The 24778-nt window shown below is 36.0% G+C and overlaps 3 protein-coding genes across 6 annotated transcripts; 1 reads left to right on the plus strand and 2 right to left on the minus strand.

Annotated features, from left to right (window-relative positions):
- Positions 1-437: 437 nt before the first annotated feature.
- On the plus strand, positions 438-5401 carry LOC125188150 (collagen alpha-2(I) chain-like). 4 transcript variants are annotated; one of them, XM_048084897.1, is made up of 3 exons: positions 438-558; positions 989-3199; positions 5072-5401. In XM_048084897.1, the coding sequence occupies exon 2, from the start codon at positions 1005-1007 to the stop codon at positions 3141-3143; it is 2139 nt and encodes a 712-aa protein (XP_047940854.1). In that variant the 5' UTR covers positions 438-558; positions 989-1004; the 3' UTR covers positions 3144-3199; positions 5072-5401. The 4 variants fall into 4 exon arrangements, with proteins under 4 accessions (XP_047940854.1, XP_047940853.1, XP_047940856.1 ...); XM_048084896.1 differs by having other exon boundaries at positions 463-558; positions 961-3199; XM_048084899.1 differs by having other exon boundaries at positions 463-558; positions 961-3199; positions 5075-5401.
- A 2707-nt stretch (positions 5402-8108) lies between these two features.
- LOC125187524 (rhodanese-like domain-containing protein 9, chloroplastic) lies at positions 8109-9896 on the minus strand. Its single transcript, XM_048084130.1, has 6 exons — positions 9771-9896; positions 9276-9511; positions 8742-8895; positions 8576-8661; positions 8391-8495; positions 8109-8302 (listed from the first exon to the last, which is right to left on the minus strand). The coding sequence occupies exons 1-6, from the start codon at positions 9815-9817 to the stop codon at positions 8232-8234; spliced, it is 699 nt and encodes a 232-aa protein (XP_047940087.1). The 5' UTR covers positions 9818-9896; the 3' UTR covers positions 8109-8231.
- Positions 9897-19578: 9682 nt separating this feature from the next.
- On the minus strand, positions 19579-21800 carry LOC125191228. The gene has a single exon (XM_048088744.1). The coding sequence runs from the start codon at positions 21771-21773 to the stop codon at positions 20949-20951; it is 825 nt and encodes a 274-aa protein (XP_047944701.1). The 5' UTR covers positions 21774-21800; the 3' UTR covers positions 19579-20948.
- Between the last annotated feature and the right edge of the window lie 2978 nt (positions 21801-24778).

Genomic DNA, 24778 nt, shown 5'->3' on the forward strand with positions numbered 1-24778 from the left:
TACATTTCGTCTAAATATCACTAACATCATTATTTTTTCTTATTTTTCATCCTTTCGATTCTAAAATTAGCTACAAATATTAGTTGAAAGTTAAATGTGAATTCATTTCTTGATAAAATGCCTATATGGCAATGCATAAAGTATTACTTAGAGAAATAATATCATATTTTTTAGGGTATAATTTTGGAGAAAAATAAGAAAAAATAATAGTGCTAGTGATTTTAGATGGAATGTACTAATTCGTAATACTAATGAAATTTTTTGTATGATATTTATTAGCTTAAATTAATTTGTACTCAATTGAAACATGAAATACATTCAAGCACGTTGTAATTACTCTGCAGTTTGCTGCTCTTTTCATTTCTGTCTTCCTCTGTTTTTTCATTTTTTTTTAATAATAAAGTATCGTAGAAGCAGAAAACATCACATAAATGATATATAAAGCCCAATAAAGGCCCACTCGAGCTGCCAATTTTCTCTATCGACCATATTTACGGTTCTACTGTATCTCTCTCCCTCCCTCTCTTTCCGACGGATCTAAATTCGCAATTTTATCAGGTGAGCTTCTTGTCTCGGATAGATACACTGAATAATAGCGTGGCGATTCAATTATGTGCATTACCTTTCCGCCCTTTTCAATTTTTAGTGACGTGCTCCATCAGTTTCGATTCTAGGGTTTGAAAAATTCTCATTCATGGCTTCAATTGATGATGGAATTTTGTGGTTTTTCACAAACCATTTTGGCTTCCTTAGCATGATTAGCTGTTTGGGTACATTTAGGGTGCTAACTTTTTTTTCTTGAATGTAGGAATTGAAGTTTTTATTTAATTTCCCGATTTCAATAAATGTTGCGTTTTACCTATAGTTATTCTCTTGGTCTGCAGATCAAAATTTCTGAAGTGGATAATGCCCTCCATTTTTGTTTGATCGGTTCTATTGTATTTTTAATTTATTTGTCAGGAACATTATTGTAACCCTTATTGTTTAGAGTAGGGAGTCAAGTGATGGATGAAAATGAAGTTGGAGGTGGAGGTGATGGCTACAGTGGAGATCCGAACGAGCAGTTCCACCGGAACGAGGCAATCTCTGCTGTTGCTGATGACGATGGTTTTCTGGGCGAGGAGGACGATGACTATGAGGATCTCTACAATGACGTCAATGTTGGTGAGAACTTTCAGCAGTCTCTTCGTAGGAATGAGGATCACCCAGCTCACAGGACTGAGGAAGTTCAAGACAAGAAGCTGAATGTGGACCCGCCTCCACCTCCTCCGCCACAGATGCAGCTGCAGCCACAGCTTCAGCTGCAACCTCAACCGCAGATAGAGGGTGAAGGTATGGGTTTGCCGGATGAGGCAGCTCCATCTAGGATTCCTGGTTTAGTGGCCGGGTTTCAAGATGCGGGAGTTAGAGGGGATACCAGTGCAAGTGACGTGGGACTTGGAAGAGGCGCGGGAGGGATAGTTCCTGGCGGTGGGGGTGGATTCAGAGTTGAGTTGGGGCAGTCATCGAATAATATACCTGATTTGGAAGAGCGGGGAGTAAACAACAATGTCCCTAATAATCAACAAATGGTTCACCATCAACAGCCACATGCGCCTAACATAGGAACTTATGATAATGCTAGGAACTTGGGGAATATGAACGGGACTGGTGGAAATGTGTATGGAACTGATGGTATGGGTGGAGGGCCTGGTATTGGAGGTGATGGGGCAGTTGGCAGTGGGGGTGGAGGGACAGTTCTCTTTGTCGGTGACCTGCATTGGTGGACAACAGATAGTGAACTGGAAGCAGAACTGTGCAAGTATGGACCGGTAAAAGAGGTGAAGTTCTTTGATGAGAGAGCTAGTGGCAAGTCCAAAGGATACTGTCAAGTCGAGTTTTTTGATCCTGGAGCTGCCACTTCCTGCAAAGAAGGAATGAATGGCCATGTTTTCAATGGGCGGCCCTGCGTTGTTGCTTATGCCTCACCATATACTGTTAAAAGAATGGGTGAAGCCCAGGTTAATAGAAATCAACTACAAATGGGTGGGACAGCTGTTAACCAACCAAGGAGAGGCCCTGCAGATTTACCCAGTAAACCTGGTGGAGTTGGTAACAATATACATGCTGGTGGGAATCCTCACAATGGTGGTGATAATAATGGCAGGGGTTTTGGGAGAGGAAACTGGGGTAGAGGTAATGCTCAGGGAGGGATTAATAACAGAGGCCCAGTTGGCCCCATGAGGGGTAGGGCTGGTGGAATGGCTGGTCGTGGCTTAGCTGGTAACGGATTTGGTCAGCTTGGTGGAGCTCCTCCAATGATGCACCCTCAGGCTATGATGGGCCAAGGTTTCGATCCTGCTTTTGCAGGTCATATGGGGAGAATGGGTGGTTATGGTGGATTTCCTGGTGCTCCTGCAGCTCCCTTTCCGGGCATCTTGTCTTCATTTGGGCCTGTCGGGAATGTCGGTTTGCCCGGTGTAGCTCCACATGTTAATCCTGCGTTCTTTGGGAGGGGGATGCCCTTGGGTGGCATGGGGATGGGTCCCACTCCTGGAGTTGATGGGCCTAATATGGGAATGTGGTCAGATCCTAATATGGGAGGATGGGCAGGCGATGAGCATGGAGGGAGAGCAGGGGAATCTAGTTATGGGGAAGAAGCTACATCTGACCATCAGTATGGGGAGGGGAGTCAAGAGAGGGGGCCGTGGACAAATACCGTGAAGGATAAAGATAGAGGGTCAGAAAGGGACTGGTCTGGCTCTTCTGAAAGAAGGTACAGAGATGATCGAGGAGCTGGGTATGAAAGAGATGCGTCTAGAGAGAAGGATGTTCGACAAGATCATGATTGGTCAGAAAGGAGACATCGTGATGACAAAGATGTTGGCAGAGACAGGCAAAAAGAGCGGGAAAAGGATCGTGAGCGTTCCACAGACCATGAGCGTGGTGGCCGTGAACGTGAAAGAGAACGTCATAGAGATGATAGAGACAGATATGGTGATCATCATAGGCACAAAAATCGCGAGGCAGAATATGATGATGACTGGGACAGGGGAAGATCATCAAGATCGCACGGAAAGTCAAGGGTATCTCATGAGGAAGAGCATAGATCACGATCAAGGGATGCTGATTATGGGAAGAGGCGGCGTCTGACCTCCGAGTAACTCTAATGGATTGCAGAGCAACTTGAAGATACTGCTTCTCTTCTTGCTGGATGCTAGTAAGTTCTTCTACTCTATTATTCTTATTGAATTTATTCTATGTGTTACTTTTTTGACTTTGGTATTTGTTTTAATTGCAATCTCTTCTTAGTAGTAAAATTAGCCGTTGACCTTCTTTGTTATGTTGATTTTAGTTGGATCATTACACACCAATAAAGCACCAGATTTTGCTCATGCATGTCTGTCTGTTGATTCCCCTTCTTGAAAACCTAAAACTTATTAGGTTTATTTTATAGTATTTTTTTAGTTTAGGTACCTCTCAGCATTGTTAAACTTTGAGAATGTTAGTGCATTTCCTTAACTTCTTTTTTATTCACTGGATAAGTCTTCTTGAGCTAAAAGTTTCAGATTAGTTGAAAAACTTAACAAGAATTAAATGTGAGTTAGCAATTATCACCCGGCATGATCGAGTAGAAAGGACCACAGAGGAACTTAAGAACCAAACATGAATGTTAATTAATTAACAATCTCGAAATAATAGGAATCAACAAAGGAGATAATTTTCAGTTCCCTACTAGTCCCCGCTATTCTCCAAAATGAATCCTAGATGCCTCTGTGGACAGAAAACAGGAGCCAGGGAAAAATGGCCAAAGCCTGACGGCCCTGACCGCAATCTAGTTCTAATCTAATTTTGATAAAACTAACTCAACTAGATAATTATCTTTTTAATGAAATAACAGAAAATAGATGTATCCTCTTGCTCGCCTTTTTCTCTCATAAATTGGTTATCTAGCAAGGCATTTCTCGATTGATAAATTTTCTTTTGGAATGCTTTGTTTGTTTATTGGGTGTAGGTAGTGCTGAGTGGGGGTTAGAGTTTTCTAAGTTGTGTGTGCTTATTTCAGTGAGGACCACCTTTCTGCTAGCTCAAGAAAAGTATTTTTACATGAATTTTATGTGTTCATTTTGCAAGTTACAATTATTATTGGGCTCACGAAACGACTTTAGGTCTGAGCTTTTTTTATGTAATACTAAAATTGCAAATCAATCAACCTATCAAAAAAGTTATATATGCTCCAAAAGTAGCTATAGAACGTAACCCTATCTTCACTTGTCATGCCTATCCTCCAAAGTAAACAGTTTATTAATGTATAGATTATATGGACCTCCAAATATTATTCTCACAAATAGTTAAAGTGAGAACTGGATTTAGGACTCTGATCCATGAAATGGACGGAGTCCTATCAACTGTTCCCTGCTCTGCAAAATTTGTTCTCGACTTTTATTTTATACCTTACATAGTTACATAAATGGTGCGTAGATGGCTCTATGATGTAGATGGTGATAACAAATTGGGGATTATTAATTAAAAAATATTTTCGGATTCTTGAAGAACTGCCGTCTCCTTTTTGTGTCAGGCGAAGGCTAATATAGAAGTACATCTCAGATTGTTGGCTAATTTAGAAGTACCTCTCAGATTGTTCTTAATATATACCCATGTTATGGAAAGGTGAAGTAGTATGTTAAAAAATATTTGCAAACACAGGAATATATTTTAGCATTAAATTTGATGAGGAAAATATACAGTTAGATAGCAGTTTCCTGGCTAAACAAAAGTAGAAAATTGTAACGATGTATTATCCGTTGCCTCTTACTCTTGCTTTGCATAGTAGTTTCTTGTAGGATTTTTTTGTGAGATCTAGCACACCTAGCACAATTAAGGAGTACTGTATGCCATTTTTTACTTACACCCATCTTGTTGGACATCTTTATTTTTATTTAAATATGTCTATTCAATCAAATATTCTGATTATGTCATTGATATTGCTATTGGGGTGCTGATTTAAGGTCAATTAGCACTGCAACACCCCGAGTAAATATCTGGTTGATACTGACAGTATATAACTCGTCTAACATATTTGCTCCGACAGTAGTTGGGAGCCGTGATATTCTGTTGGAAGTTGTTCGGCCGAAGTCTGGAGTCCAGCAAAAGCAGATAGGTGTATGCATAAAGAATCTACTTAGGAGAGGATGAGATGGCATGGGGATGCCTCTTCGTGTTCTCTAGGCAGAACCTTCTATTTTGTTGTCAGACATTTTCATTTATGTTTAAATTCGACTGTGTCTTTAACAAATTCATGTTGTGGATGATGGGTTAAAATGCTGAAGTCTAGCCTGAGACGGTGAATATTTGAAAATGAATTGTTGTATGAATATGATGTAATAGATTAAAAGACTTAGGATGTTCCCTCTTTGCCCCATATTTTTGTTTTGAATTTTGTTCATGTAATTGTTTCTGCCCTGTTTTTAGTTGGGTGTAACTTGTTAAATTGATTTGGGCAAATATCATGTAGCAGTAGAGCATAGTAACTATAGACAGCTAACAAATGTAAATGTGTTTGTTTGTAGAAATCGATTTGTACATATGAAGAAGAGGAAAATGATGTGTGTATTCATTGTTTTATGATTTGATGTGTTTAACTTTATGTATCCCCCTCGTATTTACCCTTTACTTTTACTTTTATAATCTTGTATTTATTTGATTAACCCCCAACTCGAATAGGACTGACATGGTGAATTGGAAAATTCAAATTCGTTGTAAAAAAATTTGAACTTTAAAACATGCTTTGATATTTCTTAAAACATGTGATGTTTTAGCACCATGTTACGAGACCAATTTAACTGATTAAATGGTCTCTTTTTTCAGATCAAATGTTTATAGAACATGGATATATGTCTCTTCTACCTTGTTAACAAATTTCAGATTTAACCGAGTTAAAATCGTTTCATCGTGTAATTTCTCTAAAGAGATTGTATATGTTCTGGTAGGTTCAATCAAAATGGTGATAAATCATAAATCTCTAAAAGTTTCATGCTCAAATTCATTCTATATAAACTAGACATCCATAACTTTTATCTTCCACTAGTTTCGCTGATTTTCGACTTTATAGTCAATCATAATTATTTGTCAAAGTTAGAGATTTTTTCTATAAAATTATCACATGTGGAAAGGTGAAGTATTTAAGTGTTACATTTATTTTGGTATAAGTAATAAACAACATTTAGTAACCGGGTTTAGCAGGGTAATAATTCTGTACTAGCCAATAGCAAGTACTATATGTTGAGAACGTAAAAAAAAAATATTACTCCTTCCGTTCCATAGTAATAGAGTCATTTTCCCATTATGGTACCTTCCATAGTAACATAGTCATTTCCCTTTTTAGTAAAAGCCGACACAAATTTTCCACACCTACTTTACTCTCTTTTACTTTATTCTCTCTTCATTTCTCTACCTTATTCATTTTCCACTTTATTCTCCATTTACTTAACTCACCTATCACAATTTTTCTTAATCTCCGTGTCCAAAAGAAATGTCTCCATTACTATAAAACAAATGGAGTATAAATTATACAGAATAATAATTACTCCCCCCGTCCTATCAAGATGGCCACATTCTTGAGTGGCACGGAATTTTAGGAAGAGTTGTTAGTGGAATAAAGTAGAGAGAAAAAAGGTAGTTGAATATTTTAATGAGGAGAGAGGAGAGAGAGGGTTATTTCCAAAATTGGAAAGTGGACATCTTGATTGGGACAAACAAAAAAGGAAATGTGGTCATCTTGATTGGGACAAACAAAAAAGGAAATGTGGTCATCTTGAATGGGACGGAGGGAGTAATTTATAAATAATGACGCCCAAGGCGACATGATAACATTAATCGAGAAGTGTTTGGACATATATTCGCTCTCTTACTTTACTATTTCTCCACTTTAACTATTTATATCATTTTTATAAAACAAGTGCTCAAAAGTGATAGAGACTGCTAAAGCGGGACGGAGGGGTATATGTTAAGGATCAAAATATACTTATTTAATATTTACATATTTAACTAATAAAGTAGTGATTTAATTCAAAATCCATGAATATCCGTTTTTCCGGCAGCGTGGTGAAAACCTTTGATCAGATTATGGAAACTATGAGGTGCTAGATTTTTGAGTTAGATATTAGGAGGGGAACTTTTTATTTCAATTCCAGATTTTGAGAACATTTGCAAACTGTGATTGTGATTAGTCATTACTCTTTGGTGATGTTTTTGAGTTTCTTTATACTACTATTAATTTCTCTTTTAGTTATTGTATTCCTGAATGTAAATGACTAAATTCGATGGAAGAAGATAATGATGTATGTATTGATGGATGGAATTACAGTCAAGAAGAATGAACTGAACTACTGCAATTCACCTGATTTCGTTGAGTTGTTCTTGTTATATTTGTGCTTTATCATCTTCTGTTACATTGGTTGTCTTGATTTTTGAAAATAGCAATTATATATTCTGACTGACTGTTATTTTCTTCTTTGTTGTTTCTGTTTTTATCAAAAGAAGCTAAAATGGATATTGAGGAGCTTAAGAAGATGGAAGATGAAGAAACATCAAAATGATCAAGTGATGTATATTTCAGGCATAGTGCATTGGTTTATAAGACTCCAACTCCCTAGTTAATTGGTGGAAACATATTTCGATAGCACATCTTCTCTGCGTTCTATGTCGTTCGAAGATGTCATCGCCTCTTTGTCTATTATTCCTGTTTTCTTCAAACTTAAATGAGGCCTATGCTTGGAAGAAATTTTGTCTGAACTGTGACCAAAAGGAATTCAAAACACGTACAGGGAGGAGCGCTTCATCAGCCATGTCTGCCATTCTTGAAGTATTAGGTGTCGAGAAAAGGGAATTATGTATACACCCGCGAGAAAAGGCCCAACCCAAATGTCAACTAGTTACTGATGGTGCAGTTCCTGCTGAGTTCTTTGTAAAACATTAGTGTACTGAGCTTTGTTTTTTGGTTGCTCCCCACTTTCTTATACAAAACATTGGAGAATGTACATTTGATTGGTGTTGGAAAATGTAGTTCTAAGTAATTCATGTTCTGTACCTAATTATGGTATGAAGCCTTTTGTCCTGTGACACAACTGTGACAATGATAATCAATTCATTTCTGATTGGATAATTACACCAAATAATCTATTTCCTTCTTGTGTTCAAATATTTCAACTTCTCAGGTGCAAAATCTAAGTTCTACCGAATTACTCGAGCTTTTAGCTTGTCGGGGCGAGCTGGAACAGCTTCTCTGCTTGGTCAGGGAAGAATGTAATGAACAGAAACGCACCTAGCCAACGACCAACCAACCGTTCAAAAAAAACAAACAAATGCAGCATAAAACACGAGATATTACATGAGAATTTAACGTTACTCACAGATGAGAACAGTCCCCAGCACTGCTGAGATTTTGCCTTGAACTTGAATCAGACCAGCCTTCCCCGCATCTTGCAGCTCCGTTGAACCAATGGCATCGAATGTACCTGCAGCCACGGTATCTATTACCCCTTTGCCTTTACATATATTTACTCACACACCATAAAAACAGGAGAGGATTGATCACCAGGTTTTACAGATTGTAGCCCGGATGATATGCACGCTATATTCTGATAACCGGCTTCCTCCAATTTGTAGGCAGCAGCAGCAGACCTTCAATTTTCGTCCCAGTCGAAGATCTACATTAATGATATTACAACATTACAAGGATCTAAATTCTCAGTAAATGATACCTGAGCCCCTCTTGACAAACAAGCAGCAGCTTGCTACTCTCAGATGAAAACTGGTTCTTGACAGATTCAACGAATTCCGGATTAGGCTTGGTGAAAGGCAACCCGAAAAACAAGCCCGAGAAATTGTTGTGCACGGTTCTCTTTATTATCGTTCCTGCGATTTTATTCATACACACAAAAACTAGTTATCAACTGCAAAACAAACAGCATTAACATGAGTGAGTTAGTTATAATAAGAGTAAAAAGGTCAATTTTGGTCCTAAACATATGACAAAAATACGAATTTGATCCAAAACATTCACTTTTTGAAAAATAGATCCATAACAAATGAAAATGTCGACGAAGTAGTCCTTTTTTTGACAGTTCCGTAAAAAAACTAACGGTCAACGCTAATTGCACAGTGGCATGACTGTTAGTTTTTTGCGGAACCATAAAAAAGGACCTCTCTGACAAGATGTTTTGGACCAAATTCGTATTTTGGTTATATGTTTTGTGCCAAAATTGACCTTTACTCGTTATAATAATATAACATGCCTAAATCGTTGTCGTTGTTCAGAATGAACAATGGGACGTGATAGCAGTTCTTTATATGTGCTCTCTCAAACTGAGTTTTGTCGCGAACGTCTATAACTGCGTAGCCCTCGACCGCTATCAGCTTCTTCGCCTCATCAGAGTCGACGAAGCTCACTTCGGCCTTAGTCACCAATCTTTTAATATGCAGTTGTGGCCTCTTTGTCGCTCCGGTGATCAACCAAGATGGACTCAAGTTGCTGAAACCACATTCCTAGTTTGTTAATTAATTAACCATATGAGTAAGTAGCAAAGTTCATTTCTTGATCACTCACAACTTGTATTAGTGTTACTGTGAAAATCTACTTATAGAGTTAATTAGCAAAGTAGACATATCTTCAAGATCTGAAAATTATACATCAAAAACTTGGACTAAAATATGATATTAAGCATTGCAGAGATAGAATTGTACAGAATGATTTGGTTGATTAAAGAATTGAAATGGAAATAGTGTATTACCTCTGAGAGGAGAAGGCTAAGTGGTGACAAAATGTTATCCCTGCCATGTCTCCACACTCTCTCTCTTCCTCTGCAGATTATTGGTTTGCTTTTTCTATAGTTTTTCTTCTCAAAGGTAAGGGGCCAACGAAATTTACGACTGTGAATGGGTTTCTGCCACGTGGCACAAGGATTTTAATGAGATTGGATATTTTTTTTAATGTTAAAATTGAGTATTTTGGGGATTCTCTGCTTTTCCTATTTTCTGTTTTGTGGATAATTTAAGAAATATTGAATTAAACACAAGAACCCATTTTCTTGAGCAACCGAATTTAGATGGAGCAAAAATTGCTACTCCTGAGACTTCCTTCACTATAGATTTATGATTGACGAGTGAAAATTTTATGGCCGCGTGTCCTTAACATTAGTTTTCTTTTGATGTTTTGGTTCATCCTACTCCCTCCGTATCAACTAAATTGAGTTGTATTCATTTTTAAAATATCCCAACTAAATTGAGTTATTTCTTCTTTTAATAAAAAAAAAACAAAACATTCGCCACTATTACTTTATTCCACTATCTACTTTACTCTGTTTTTATCTTTCTTACTTTATTCTTCTCTCCTACTTTTCAACATAATTTTTTAATCTCTATGCCCAAAAGTTATGTCTCAACTTTAATTGAAACAGAGAGAGCACTAAATTTTATTTTTAATTTTCAAAAATATTTTTCTTTTATGCCATGAGTCTCGTCATTTTATTCTTTTTATCTCTTATTTATTCTATTAATTTTATATTAAAATACGTCACTACAAAAAAAAGGTGTTTTGCAAGTATCAAAGTCCTCGAAAATAACCAAATGTGTTTGCAGAGGAGGTGTTTTTCAGGCACTTTGCGAGCACACTTGGTGCTCACCATTCACCTCGTTGCAAATAATTGTGAGCAAAAGACGATAGGGGATTTTACCTATCGGAAGAATTATTTGAGTAAATTTGTAGAGAGAAAGAGAATAACCCTAGTTGAAGTGTTAGGAGGCGTTTCATGCCGGGAGAGAATGTGATTAATATTTTAATTCTTCATGAATGTGATTAATATTTTAATTCTTCATTCTATCTAATAATAATAAAAGACTCCACATACATTTATAATATGTGGTACAAACTCCGGTAAACTAGAAAAGTTAATCAAATCCTAACCACAAGGGAAAATAAATCAAATCATAACAACTAAATAATACTCTCTCCATCCTACAATAAAAGTCAAATTTTGTCATTTCGGACCGTCTCACAATCAGAGTCACATTTCATTTTTTTTATCATAAATGGTAAGTAGGTTTCACATTCCAATAACTCACTTCAATCACATTTTATTATCAAATCAATATAAAAAAATGGATCTCATATTCCACTAACTTTTCCAGCCCACTATTTTTAACATTTTTTTGCCTATACCAAATATAACTTTTATTGTGGGACGGAGAGAATAAAAAATAAAATAAGCTAAATAAATATACAAATATTATCAGCTCTTTTTTGAAATAAAATAAAAATTTAGATTCCTGTCACACACATGTGCTCACAAAATCAAATAGTAGTACTAGGGACTTCGAGCTCCTTTTTGCTCGCAAAATTTGATCAATGTGGTCACATAATTTAACCACCTTCGAGCATTATGCTGTGGTAGCAAATAGTTCAATTTTCTGCCCTATTTTTGCGAGCACTTCTAATTCTCTAATATTTTAAATATTTCTTTTCAAATTAATATTAGGATTTATATTTTAATAATTTATAAAATAATTCAAAAGAATAATAAAATTCAAATTTACATAGAAAAAAAATACTCCTTCCATCCCCCGACACCAATTACCTTTTTCATCCATCCCCCATTAATTGACACCAATTTCCTTTTTCGTCCATCCTCAATTAATTGGCACACTAATACTCCTTCCGTCCCCCGTTAATTGACACCAATTACCTTTTTCGTCCGTCCCCATTAATTGACACCAATTTTCTTTTTCGTCCATCCTCAATTAATTGGCACACTTACTTTTTACTACTTTTTGTTAATGAACATTCCACTAATTCATTTGACTTACATTTTATTATAAAATTAAAATATAAAAGTAGTATCCACACTTCACTAACTTTTTACACTCATTTTCCACTATATTTTTAAAAACTCATGCCGAGTATGATAAGCATATAAGATAGGAAGCCCTAACTTAACCTTAAAACATGGTCAAAGGTAAAGGGTTGACTCCCTATTATACGCTATTCCACACTTTCATGTGAAATCGATGTGGGGTCGTATCAATCCATCCCTCTTTTAAACCAGACGTCCACGGACGGCACACGTCGGGTGGCAAACTCAAAGCCACGGGCCCACCGTCTCCTTTGTTGCCCTTTTCCTTCAGGCCCACATTTTTCGGTGGCACCCCTTTGGTCACACCTGTGGGTAGCCCCTTCCTGTAGGACTTCCGGATCCATGTTCACTGCACCAAATTGATAGGCATATAAGATAGGAAGCCGTAACTTAACCCAAAACCATGGTCAGGTAAATGGTTGACTCTCTATTATATGTTATTCCACACTTTCGTGTGAAACTGATGTGGGATCGTATCAGAGTCAAATGGTGCAAATTAATAGAGACAGAGGAAGTATTGTTTTAAACTTTAATTTAGTCATAACTACCGAAAGAAGCATTTAATAGGCGAGCCACAACCCATAACCGTGCCCTTCCACAAACGGTTCATGGCGAACCAAACGTTATAAAAGGAAACGGATGAGCCACTAACTGCTCCTTAATGTCAAACCAAACACACGTAAATCTATTAACTTCTTCTCGAATCCTGAACTTGTTGACTAAGGACCTTCACCAGCTCCCGCAATTCTTCGATTTCCGACTGCAATGGCGGTACTCGTTGTCTGTCCAGCTCCAGGAACCTGTTTCCTTTTTTATCACTCTCCCAAAAAGGTCGAGAAAGATTGCATCATAATCAATTCTACCACAATATTAGCATATAACTCTTCCGTCCTTGCTAAAAAATCTTCTTCTTCAAACAAACATACATACGTACAATAGAAAGCACTTAACAATAGATAATAAAGCTAATAGATTTTAAAATGTCAATAAAATCATTGAAACAACCATAGCTTAATAATACAGTAAACCAAAAGTTAGGCAAATACATAAAAACATACTACATAGAGACATAGAAGCATGCTAATTTGAATTACCTCATAAACTCTCACTTTGGATACGAAAACGTGAAAGGAAATTACCTCAATTTCTTTCGTGTGTTGCAAACACATCTCATGTGAATCCTTTAGTGTGTGAGTCTTGAAAAAGAGATCCCGAGGGAATTTCCCATATTCTCTTTAGCCTGCAAACGATTTTAATAAAATTTAACAATAATTAAAAATGTAAACAAGTTAAACTGGAAAATAAAATTCTTATCATTTTTTTTTACCATCACATAAGATGCAACACATCCATTAGCATGTGTGCCAAAAGCCCTGTTTGCAATTTTTCGAGCATCTTTTGGAAGTCTTTATTATGCTTGGCCGTATTCCACGCGTTACAATAATCATTCCATAAGGCCTCAGTGAAGTAGGCTGATTTCTTGTTTTTCTTTTTCATTTTGCTGATATAATCACCATATCTATTTCTGCAATTTTTTTAATCTAAGAAGGTTTTGATCATAATTCTTAATGTTAGTTGTCCTGGGGCATGTTAGGGTGCCATTACCTCTTAAAATAACACCATACCACAATTCCTAACCAATTATTTGTACACGTGGACGAATAATAAGCTGCCACGTGGCAAAAAAAAAAAAGAAGTTAAAAAAGACGGCCAACAATATGTTGTACACTATACAACAATTTTTCTTGGACATCAATATCCATCACGCTAAACAACAATCTAGATTGTTGTCTAGCGTATTGAATATTGCTGTGTAGCATTTATAATATTGATATATAAGTGGTGTCTGATAAACTCGTAGTTTAACAAGTGTTTAGGATGTTTAAGAGCACATATTTCAGTGTTTTGTAACACATCACTTGAGTTTTCATCTATGATCCCCTACTTTAGTGTTTTGATGAGTTTGTCGAGTTTTTGTAGTCACAACAGGTGGAAACGGACGAAAATGGTATCGAAACAGCAGGCCGGGTGTTTCTACTCAGAAGACCGGGCGTTTGCGCCTCCAGACCGGACATTCCCACTGTCCCCGGACGTTTTCCATTCGGGTCGGGCGTTTTGCGCTAACTCACGACATAAGAACAACGCCCGGTCGGCCGTTTTGTTACTTAAAATCGTCCGGCCGTGCGATTTACTCGTATGCTGATTTTCTTCTATTTTTCACCCCGAGTATAAATAGGACCTAGGGTTCGACTCCAGCACACTTTCCACACGCCCTAGAAGCAGTTTCCACATTTGAGAGCAGATTGAAGCGACAAAGAGCCCGATTCATCAACAAGTTTGAAGACGAAGATGATTTGCGCATTCAATTCACCTTTGAGAGTATCTCTATTAGTTTTCCTATGTTCAATTCACTTTCTATGGATTTCTCTTGTGAATTTGCATTGAATATGAGTAGCTAAATCTTTTGTAGAGTTTTAGTGAAGACTACAATGAACACTTTTGATTAATTCAAGGACTTTTGAATACCTTTGCTCTTGTGATTCCTTTGTATCGTTCTTGTGCTTTTTCAATTCAATTGCTTAGCTATCAATTGGGTTTGTTGACCTAGTTGTGAGTAATCGAGAGATACCTAATTAGGATTGATAAGAAAATGAACAACACCTAGATAATTTGCATTCGAGAGAAGGATTTCTAGAGTGAGGGCTTGAGCCTTTTGTTTTAAGGAGTTAATCGTGACGTATTAGAAGGAGACTTCAATATTAATGATTAATCAACTGGTTAAGTGCACTCGAGAGAGGGCTTAGTCTAGACTAGCGGCTTTCTTAGTAATCCTAGAGACTTTAATTGGGTAATCAAAGTTGTTGAATTGTTCGCATCGTGTTCGTTGTAGTTGGATCCAAAGCTCTACCGTGTTCTCTTATTTGAAACTTCTTTTTGTTGCGTGCTTTTAGCTTGTTTATATTTATTTGTTTTTCAAAATCAAAACCAACCTTTCCGGATTCTCTAAATAGTAGTCAAAATCGGTTCGTGGTACTTGAGTTGCACAATTTGTTTCCGTGGATACGATACTCGTACTTGTTTATTGCTACACTAGCCCCGTACACTTGCGGGTAATTCTCGTGTTTAAAATAAATCGAGTCAATGTCACAGTATCACTTTAAGAGGGGTTGTCATTTTAACACAAACCTAGTTGTCCCCTCTATAAATTATAGGCTCGCTAACGCACAATTATGTGCATAAGATCTTAAGTCTTCCTGCTTAACCTTTCAATCAAATCAATTCATATATGTTTCTATCGTCATCAATTATTCAATTTTCTATTTTTTATCAACCTATTTCCATCATTTATATAATATGTCATGAGACTCAATCATGCATAAAATATAGACACTTTACAATTTCAATGATCGATCTTGAAAATAAGAACATGAAAACTGCAATTCTTTCTCGAACTATAGTTTTTTAAACATATAGAATTCATAATAAAATGGATAATTTATCTTGAAATAAAATTCATAATATCTTATGTTCTTTAATTAATATCAGAACGATTCAAATATAAATGAATTCATTTTATAGTTAGAATAGTTTCGAACCAATGATCGAGATCTTAACAACAATTATTTGATCCAACGACAATTAATAGCTAGTTAAATTTCAACAAAACATCTACATATTTTTTCTTAGGTGTTTCTACTAATTTAGTTAGAGTTTCTACAATTTTTGGATCAATGTTTCATACGTTGGCCTTTCATTAAAACATATTTTACCATTTCAAAATTTCTTTTTTCAGTCCGTCAAAATTCATCTCTCGGACTCGAATCAAGTTTATTTTTCAACGAAACATTTATTCTCCATATTGCACGACACTGTACACTAAAAAAATATAACGCGATAGAAAATAAATAAGTCATTTACTATACTCGTGCAGAAATATAAATGTACACAATGTACAAATACATTTTTGGTTGGCAAATAATCATCAATTTTTAAAGGTTGTCATGCCACGGTGGACTTGAACTTGTGATTTTTTGGTCCGAGCATTAAGAGTGTCCACAATAGGGAGCCGCGGCTCCCGTCTGAGGACACGGTTGGGTCGCGGCTCCCAATAGGGGTGGAAACCGAGGGCCGCGACGACGGCGGGAGGGGGGTGGATGGGCGTGGGCCGACTAGTCGGCGTGGACACGGCGGGGGTAGGGCCGCGGCTCCCTTGATGATTGATGTGGTTGGAGAAATTTTGATTGGATTAAGATGTTATTTCAATAATACATACTCGAGGACGAGTCTTTTTCAAGGGGAAGAGATTTCGGAAAAAAAGATTAATTTTGTTCACCTTTCTAAATTTGGGATTAAATTCGCTGACCTTTCAGAATATGGGATCGGGGCATGCGAAATTTTCAGAATAAAGGATTTTTGCTTTAAATCCTATTTTCTATTATTATCCATCCCCAAAACATTTATCAATTGACCAAATTATCCCCTTAAAATTGAAACCAAATTCTTAAAAACAGACGAGATCATTCTCCAAGGAGGGATTGAAATTTCCCTTGATTTTGTTGTTGCAGTAGATCCTCCACATAATGGTTCTTGTTGTTTCCCAAAGTATAGAAACCTTGCAGATGACCTTACTTATATGGTCTTGCCATTGCATATCTTTATCTGCAAATCATCATCTTGCCCTAGAAAATATAACATGGCTACCAAAGTATAATTCCAATTTCAAATAAGCAATCGTTCTACGGCATTTTGGGAATAAAATTAGCTTGAACAATTGGATATAATTTACTTTACTTTCTAGTGGATCTACAGTCTACTGCAACAACAAAGTCTACGATATTTCAATCGAATTATCTCTCCTATTTTTTTCAAAATTTGGGTTCAATTTTGAGGGGATAATTTAGTCAATTAAAAATATTGGGAGATGAATAATAAAAATAAGAAGAGAAAACATGATAAAAAAAAAAGAAACAAAAATCTCTTATTCTAAAAAATTCGCATGACTCGAACTCATATTCTGAAAGATCAGCGAATTTAATCCCAAATTTCGAAAAGTCAGCGAACTTAATCCCTTTTTCCGAAATCTCAGGGAGGGAGAGTATGATGCAGTTATAGAAGATAAGACTTGGAGGCAGCAAATTATATTTTAGTTTTTTTTTTTTATTTCCTAGTTAATAGAATTAATAGATGGAAAAATATTTGGAGTAATTGTTTTTCCCCTACCAAGTTAAGTTTTCCTATTTTGTCTATTTTCCTTTTAGTTATTTTCCTTTTAGTTTTATTTTACATAAATTTAGGATTTCCCTTTACCTATATAAAAGTTTTATTGTTTATCTTACAAGACAAACTTTTGAATATTAATTTTACATTGAGTTTTATAATCTGAAGTTCTCAATTAGTTGGGTTCTTTATTCTACCAATTTAGTCCTTCTCCGTACGTTTCTGCATCACTGCTAGCTAGAGTATGCAACTTCAAATAATAGGAGTATAATTTTATTTTATTTTTTCAAATTCAGGTCATGCAGTGTACCACAAGTTGATCATACGAACTTTTTTCCTAAAATTAATATACTATAATAAAATATACTACTCCTATAAAATATGAGCAGTGATAGCTTAAAATATTCTGCTGAACATACAATATTGTATAATGTATAACTTGATTTTATATATTAAAATTATCATTATAAAACATAATTTTATCAACATGTAAATTTAACTACCAACTCAAATAAAAAAAATGATGCTTTAAGCTTTGAGCTGAATTCAAACGAAAAAAAGGGAAAAACAAAAAGATAAAAGACAAAATGTGCAAAAAGGAAAACACCTAGACATGACATATGAAAAAAAGGAGATTATTTTATTGTATTAAGTTGTGATCGTCATAGGCCTATGAAAGTCTAATTCATTTGAAATCCCGGCTAAAATGACACATTTCTTGATCGGCACAGGATTTTAATTGGAAAGAGAAATTAAAAGTGGATGTAAGTATTAAAATAGAGAGAGAAAGATGAAAATTTTAATAGGAGTGAGCAGTGATAGCTTAAAATTATACTACTCCTATAAAATATGAGCAGTGATAGCTTAAAATATTCTGCTGAACATACAATATTGTATAATGTATAACTTGATTTTATATATTAAAATTATCATTATAAAACATAATTTTATCAACATGTAAATTTAACTACCAACTCAAACAAAAAAAAAGATGCTTTAAGCTTTGAGCTGAATTCAAACGAAAAAAAGGGAAAAACAAAAGATAAAAGACAAAATGTGCAAAAAGGAAAAGACCTAGACATGACATATATGAAAAAAAGGAGATTATTTGATTGTATTAAGTTGTGATCCTCATAGGCCTATGAAAGTCTAATTCATTTGAAATCCCGGTTAAAATGACACATTTCTTGACCGGCACGGAATTTTAATTGGAAAAGTGGATGTAAGTATTAAAATGGAGTGAGAAAGATGAAAATTTTAATAGGAGTGAGAAAAGTTGGTTGAATGTATTAACTGGAAAGAGAAAGTTTTCAAAAAAGAAAATATGTCATCTTAGTTAGGACAAACTAAAAAAAACATGTCATCTTAAGTGGGACGAAGGAAGTATTTCAAATTTAGCCCCTGAAAAATGATTTATACTCCTTCCGTGCTCAAAAAATAGACAAGATTGTGAATAGACGGGTTTTAATGTATAATTGGTGAAGTAAAAGAGAGATAGGAAAAGTAAGGATAGGGCGGGAAAAGGTAGTGAAATGAGTGTCAGTGGATTGTGGGGTCCATATTTAGAATGTTGTGCAAGGTTAGTAGTGGTTGAAAACTTTCTTTTTTGAACTTAGTCTAATTTTTGCAGACGGAGCAAAATGGCAAAACTTATCAACTTTTCGTGCATGTAAGGTCTTCTTTTGTTTTTGAACCCTTAAAGAACATGCATGGATGTCTTTCTTTCCTTCATAACAAAATACTATGAGCCGTGAAAAACTTATCCAACTCTCATGACTTTTTATAGTAGTAAGAATCGCTAAAAATCTTTGATCCGAATTGAAAGAGAAGAGCATAACATAAATACAAAAATTGTGAGAACTGCAAAAGACATAGTAATCAAATTTTCAATTAAGGACGTACTCCCTCCGTCCCAAGGAAGATGACCCCTTTCTTGGGCGACACGGGATTTTATACAAATTTATTTTGTGTGTTGAGAGGAGAGAGTAAAGTAAGAGAGAGGGAATAAAGTAGAGATAAAGGTGTTTCCACTTTAAGTAATGGGTCATCTTAGTTGGGACAAACTAAAAAGGAAAGTGAATCATCTTCAATGGGACGGAGGGAGTACTAATTAATGTACTCCCTTCGTCCCATAAAAAATTTCTCATTTTATTTTTTAATTTAGCTCACTAAAGATATCAAATTTCTACTTATAGAAAAAAATTATCTCTCACAATAATATAAATATTGATATTTTCTTTTTCCACCTGCCACACAAAATAAAACCTCTTGAAATTCCGTGCCGTATCACGAAGTGTGACATTTTATGTGGGACGGAGGGTGCATCATATAGTATACTACAAGTAATTATTCATACGGTTTTTTTCCCTAAATTAATACTACTATAACACAATTTATTAGTAAAATATGAGCAATGATGTACAGTTTGTGTTTTTTATCAATCAGCAACTGCATTCTAAAAAAGCAAGCTACCATCATTAATACTATTAAATTAAAAATAACAAATACACAAGTCTAGAAGAATCAATCGACGGCCTCAATGTTGCCATCTCCGATCATTTTTCTAGCGCAATTCTGGAAACAAATGAAGAAGATGCAAGATGCACAGTAAAATCCAGGCAATTCATGCCAATTCCGACCACAGACGTTGCAACGGCATTTTGTAGTGAGAATTTGATAGGTGAGCGTGTGGTTGTGAGCTCCGGCGATGACATATTTTTGACCAAACTTGATGTTTCTAAACCGGCCGGATGTAGTTTTGAGGCAGTCCGGATGGAAGGATATAGCGCAGCCGCGGCAGTGATACATCCAACTCTTTGGATTCATTTCTTGCTCGCATTGATTGCAGTAGAAATCACCGGGGCGGTTTATAGTGGCGTCATGTGTCAAAAGCAGCGGGTGGTGCTTGTCCCATCTACGACTGAGGGTTGATCCGGGCAGCACTGCGCATTGAAAGTGCACGATGAAATCAGAGGCGTCGCATGCATAGCTCTTATTAGCACCTCAGGCATCGCATGTATCAAAAGCTCGTATAAGAGTATCGTGTTGGGAGAGAAGGTTGAGGGGGTGTGAAGGGTGAGCTGCGTGATACATAGTGTCCGGCATTGAAGCGCACTTTATATCTACTTTGAAGCCATTGCATTTTGTACAGGCATAATACAAACCATTTGTATCTATTTCGCAGACGCTGCAAGATGAAGACTCCCATGGTTTAAGTTTGTCACAAGATTGAAGGACAAGTCTGTGATCTTGTTTGTGGAGGTGAGGAAGAGAAGAAAGCTGAGGTGGCAATTGGAAGCATGCTAAATGAAGATAGTATTTGCATGATCTTATGCTACATCTCATGTAGTAGTAGTAGTTATCTTTACTACTACTACTACTCGAAGATGATGATGATGATGATGTTTGTTTCAGAAGTATCGGAGTAATACACCCATCACATATTATTTCCGATTTTCTACAAGAGTAGTCTTCCTCATCATCATTATCGTCTTCTTCTTCATTTTCTCCATGGAATGATGCTGATGAGACTAATGTCAGTTTGTTATTGTGGAACTGATAAGCAACATCACGATGAGGAATGGGTGTATGCATATGTGTATGTGTATCTCCTTCTTGCCTCCTTACAAAAGCTCTAATTAGGTCCTCTCCCACATCACTTATTGGAAACTTCATAATCCCTTGCTCTCTACATGCAACAAAAACACACATTTCAATATGTAACATAAGAAATTGATGTTTAAATGTTAAATGAAAAATTATTAAAGGAAGATAATTAAGAATAAAGTTTATGCCAAAAAAGTGTTGTAAAGAGAGAACTAAAACTACTATATAAGTTTTGTATCACGAATCGCTTTTAAGATATGGATTATATTTAGAGTCGGGGAGAGATTTGGTGAAGGCGCAGGTGATATGGACAGCATAGCTGCAAAGCTCACAATGATATATCCAAAATTTGGATATTAATCTTTTACTGCAGACATCACAACGGTAGTTGTATACGAGATATTGAAGCGGGACATGGAAAGTGAGAGAGAGGGAGTGATTGTGATCTTCCCTTTGAATGGTGTGAGGCAATGAAGCGCATCTCTCATGGATCCAATACTCGCATGCATCATCGGTGCATGTGTAGGATGAACATGAACTCCCTATGGCGTGTGTGGTTCCGCAAGCATCGCACTTGAACGAACACCTTCTCCTCAACAACTCCAATTTGTGCTTGGGGTGGCTCGCATGATGTATGATGCTGCCCTCACCATCTTCGGCTTCATACATCATGTCGCTGCCCCCAGCGCAACTGATATGCATCACAAACATGCATTCCACACTCGTACATCCATAGGAGATGCATGCAACATACCCTTGGCAGACAGAGCAGCGCGTTTGCCATTCCACGGGGGAATATTGTTGAGTGAGTGTGTGTTGAGGGTGCATTGCGTGTGTGATCTTCCTTGGCGCCTCTGCACATTCTTCATGTAGGAGGACATCATACCCGCATTCCTGGCTGCATCCATAGCATTTCTCTCCCCTTCCAAAAGGCTTTAGGCAACCATCACAAACACGTATGCTTCTCTGAATATCCACCGGAGCAAGCGGATGCTCGTGGTTCCAATGAACAAACATCTCTCTCTCCTCCTTATCTTCTCTCTCATTCTCTTTCTCACTCATTTTATGTATGTTGTGTTCTCTTTTTTACTTCTTGTGTTTATGTGTGTGTAAATAGTTGTCCACACAACCATGAATATATACGACTGCATATACTAGTATGGAAATATTTTCCATCTCAATAAAGAATAATGTATCAAAAATTCCAAAGTTATCCCTTTCTCTTTTTTCTCTTTTGTTTTTCTCATATAGTAATTGTTGAGGAAGGCTCAAGGTTGGCTTCTACGCGATTGACTTGGACCATATTTAACAGCAGCCACTCAATCCAATCAGCCACTTATTTAATATATCTTCTTTGTTCCCCATTTCATTTTTTTAATGCAGATTTTAAGAAATACTATAAGAAATGTGTATTGAAAAATTAGAATATAAGTCTCATTTTTATATACTATCTATTTGTTCCTTAAATTTTGTCGTACTTTTATATAATAGTTTTATAATAAAATGTGAGTTGGAATGAGTTGGTGGAACATGTGGTCCACTACCAAATTTGGTAAAGAGTAAAATATGACATATTTTGTGGGACGAACGGAAAAATGTGATAAAATTTAAGGAATGGAGCGGAGGGAGTATAATTTTATAATAAAATGTGAGTGATATAAATTAGTGGAATGTGAGACTTACTTACCGCTTATAAAAAAAATATTATAGTATTAAAGAAAAAGGATTATACGTGAAGGAAAGAAATAAGAAAAAATTTTGTATGTAAAACTATAGCAAATGTACCGTCCTCCAATAAGATTAATTCTTATGGACGAATGGAAAATATTAAGATTTGAAAAGTACTCTGTATTTGATTAAAATTCGGAAAGTGCATTAATTTAAATTATCGTTTAGACTCCAAATTGGTGGATGTATATAGCAAGAAAAAAATTAAAAGAAAAAAAATCAATCATAAAAGTAAATCAAAGTAACAACTCTTCTGTTTTCCTTTATTTCTTTAACTTTTTCTTTTTCTTTTTCTTTTTCTTTTTCTTTTTATTTGGTCTTTTGCTTTCCAATATAAGTAAATTTTTTAACTCGTCTAATTTAACTTCATATGATAACTATTGCTCTAATACTAAAATACAATGGTTTATTTTACCTCAATTTTTGGATAAGTACCAAATGGTAGTTCATTGATTAGTTTAAAAAAAAAAATTCCTCAACAGCCACTATATGATAGCTATTAAGGCCTAAGAAATCTATTAACTCTAATTAAACTAATAGGGTAACACTTGTACAAATTATTATTATGATTTATTTCCTTCATTAATATAACCCTAACACTACAAAAAAAAAAAAAAAAAACTCGTTATTTAGTGACGGATAACTCTATCACTAATCAGCGAAATTTCCTACATTAGTGACGGATTAGAATCGGCGAAGGAATGATGGAAGATGGCAAAATTGAGGCCGTGGACTGAAAAAAAGCTCAATGTTTACCTTTTTTATTCTTGTGGTCTTAATGTTTTTGTCTTATCATATTTGTTGAGTGTGTTTGTTATTTTTAATTCAATGAAGAGTGTAGCTTGCTTTTAGAATACAGTTGCTAAATTTTTACTTCTCCATATGCTTAAAGATTTAGGACATCTTTCTTCGTTATACTTACCAGTGATTATGTGTTTCTTGGTAGTGATTGGACATCAATTGATACGAGGTAATTCGTATTGAAGGATAATAACGAGAGATCGTCGAGATGATATTGGATCGTTTTTGGGACTGGTCCCGTCGAGCAGAGAGCATATGAAGTATGCCAACATATTCACCTCTGACTGAGACGAAGACTTGTTCTCCTCCAATGCTTGCCTCAACAAAGTTCCCAAAAGTACATCCAGCTTCATTGTTATCCTTATCATTTCTCAAAGATGAAATTCTATACATGGCCTCTATGTTACTGGTTGTGGCAATAAAGCCAAAATTGTACCGATTGGTCCCTCGAGCTCCATTGTTGTGATCTGGCGCCACTAGCTGATAAACAATGCAGTTTAGAATTTGAACAACGGCTTCAGCATCTGACTTCGGTTCCTGTTTTCACAGCCCTAGACTGTAGCATATGCAGTAACCAAAATAATTCTATTCTCTTTCTTCCAAACTATGAAATTCTGCCAAGAATGTCCACCAGAGGAGCCCCCATTTTGTCATCTGAAGTCAAAAATACTGAAGTTGCTACCATTTGATTCTGTGAATCATTTTACCCAATAAAAAGAGAATTTGCAAGTGTACTCCATTGTTGCTCAACATTTTCCATTGTAGCAATAGCCAAACCAGGATCATGAACCCTGTAACCAATCACTCCCTTTAAACCATAGTACTCCAAGTTAGCTACCGCTGCAGAAACATCATGAAACGTGTTGCAAAAACTGATACTTAAATAATCACGATGAATATGTAAAGGAACCCAGATATAGGAGCTTGAGGTTTTGAAATTTGCTGACAAGGTCCCATTCATAGAGAAAGTTTGCAGCAACATGAGCATGGCTCGTGCTCCTGACCACCACAAAGAATGCGCCAGTCGCAATGGCCACAAAAGACTGCAGAAGCTCTTCATCCACTTTAGTTATGACAAAATATACCATTACCACGACTAAACAATCGTGGATTACAAATGACACATCAATGCCTTTTCAAATGGAAGTAGCATATGTAAACCGTGATTTACCAAACAATATACCCACCAATATACTCTCTAACCAAAGAGTAACCGAAGGAATTTGCCGAAGAATAGTAGAAAATTTTCTACTGAGAGCACCAAAAATGTTAAGAAAACCACTAGATCGTCGTGCGTAGCCAAAATCCATGGAATAAATACACTAACATGACATCCGAGTCCCATCCCTTAAGAGAGGTAGGTTCTAAGAGGGACAAGTAGGAAAAAATTGGCACTACAATAAGGCTTCCAAGCCCTTCTCTGACACATTTTTGCATTTGCACTCATAAAACCACTCCCAACATTTGGATCCTCTGTTTTCGATTCAATGAATGCTTCAATCTTCTTCCCATCATGACCAAAGTTTTGCAAGGTATCA

Source organism: Salvia hispanica, chromosome 5, assembly GCF_023119035.1.
Source record: "Salvia hispanica cultivar TCC Black 2014 chromosome 5, UniMelb_Shisp_WGS_1.0, whole genome shotgun sequence".
NCBI lineage: Eukaryota > Viridiplantae > Streptophyta > Magnoliopsida > Lamiales > Lamiaceae > Salvia > Salvia hispanica.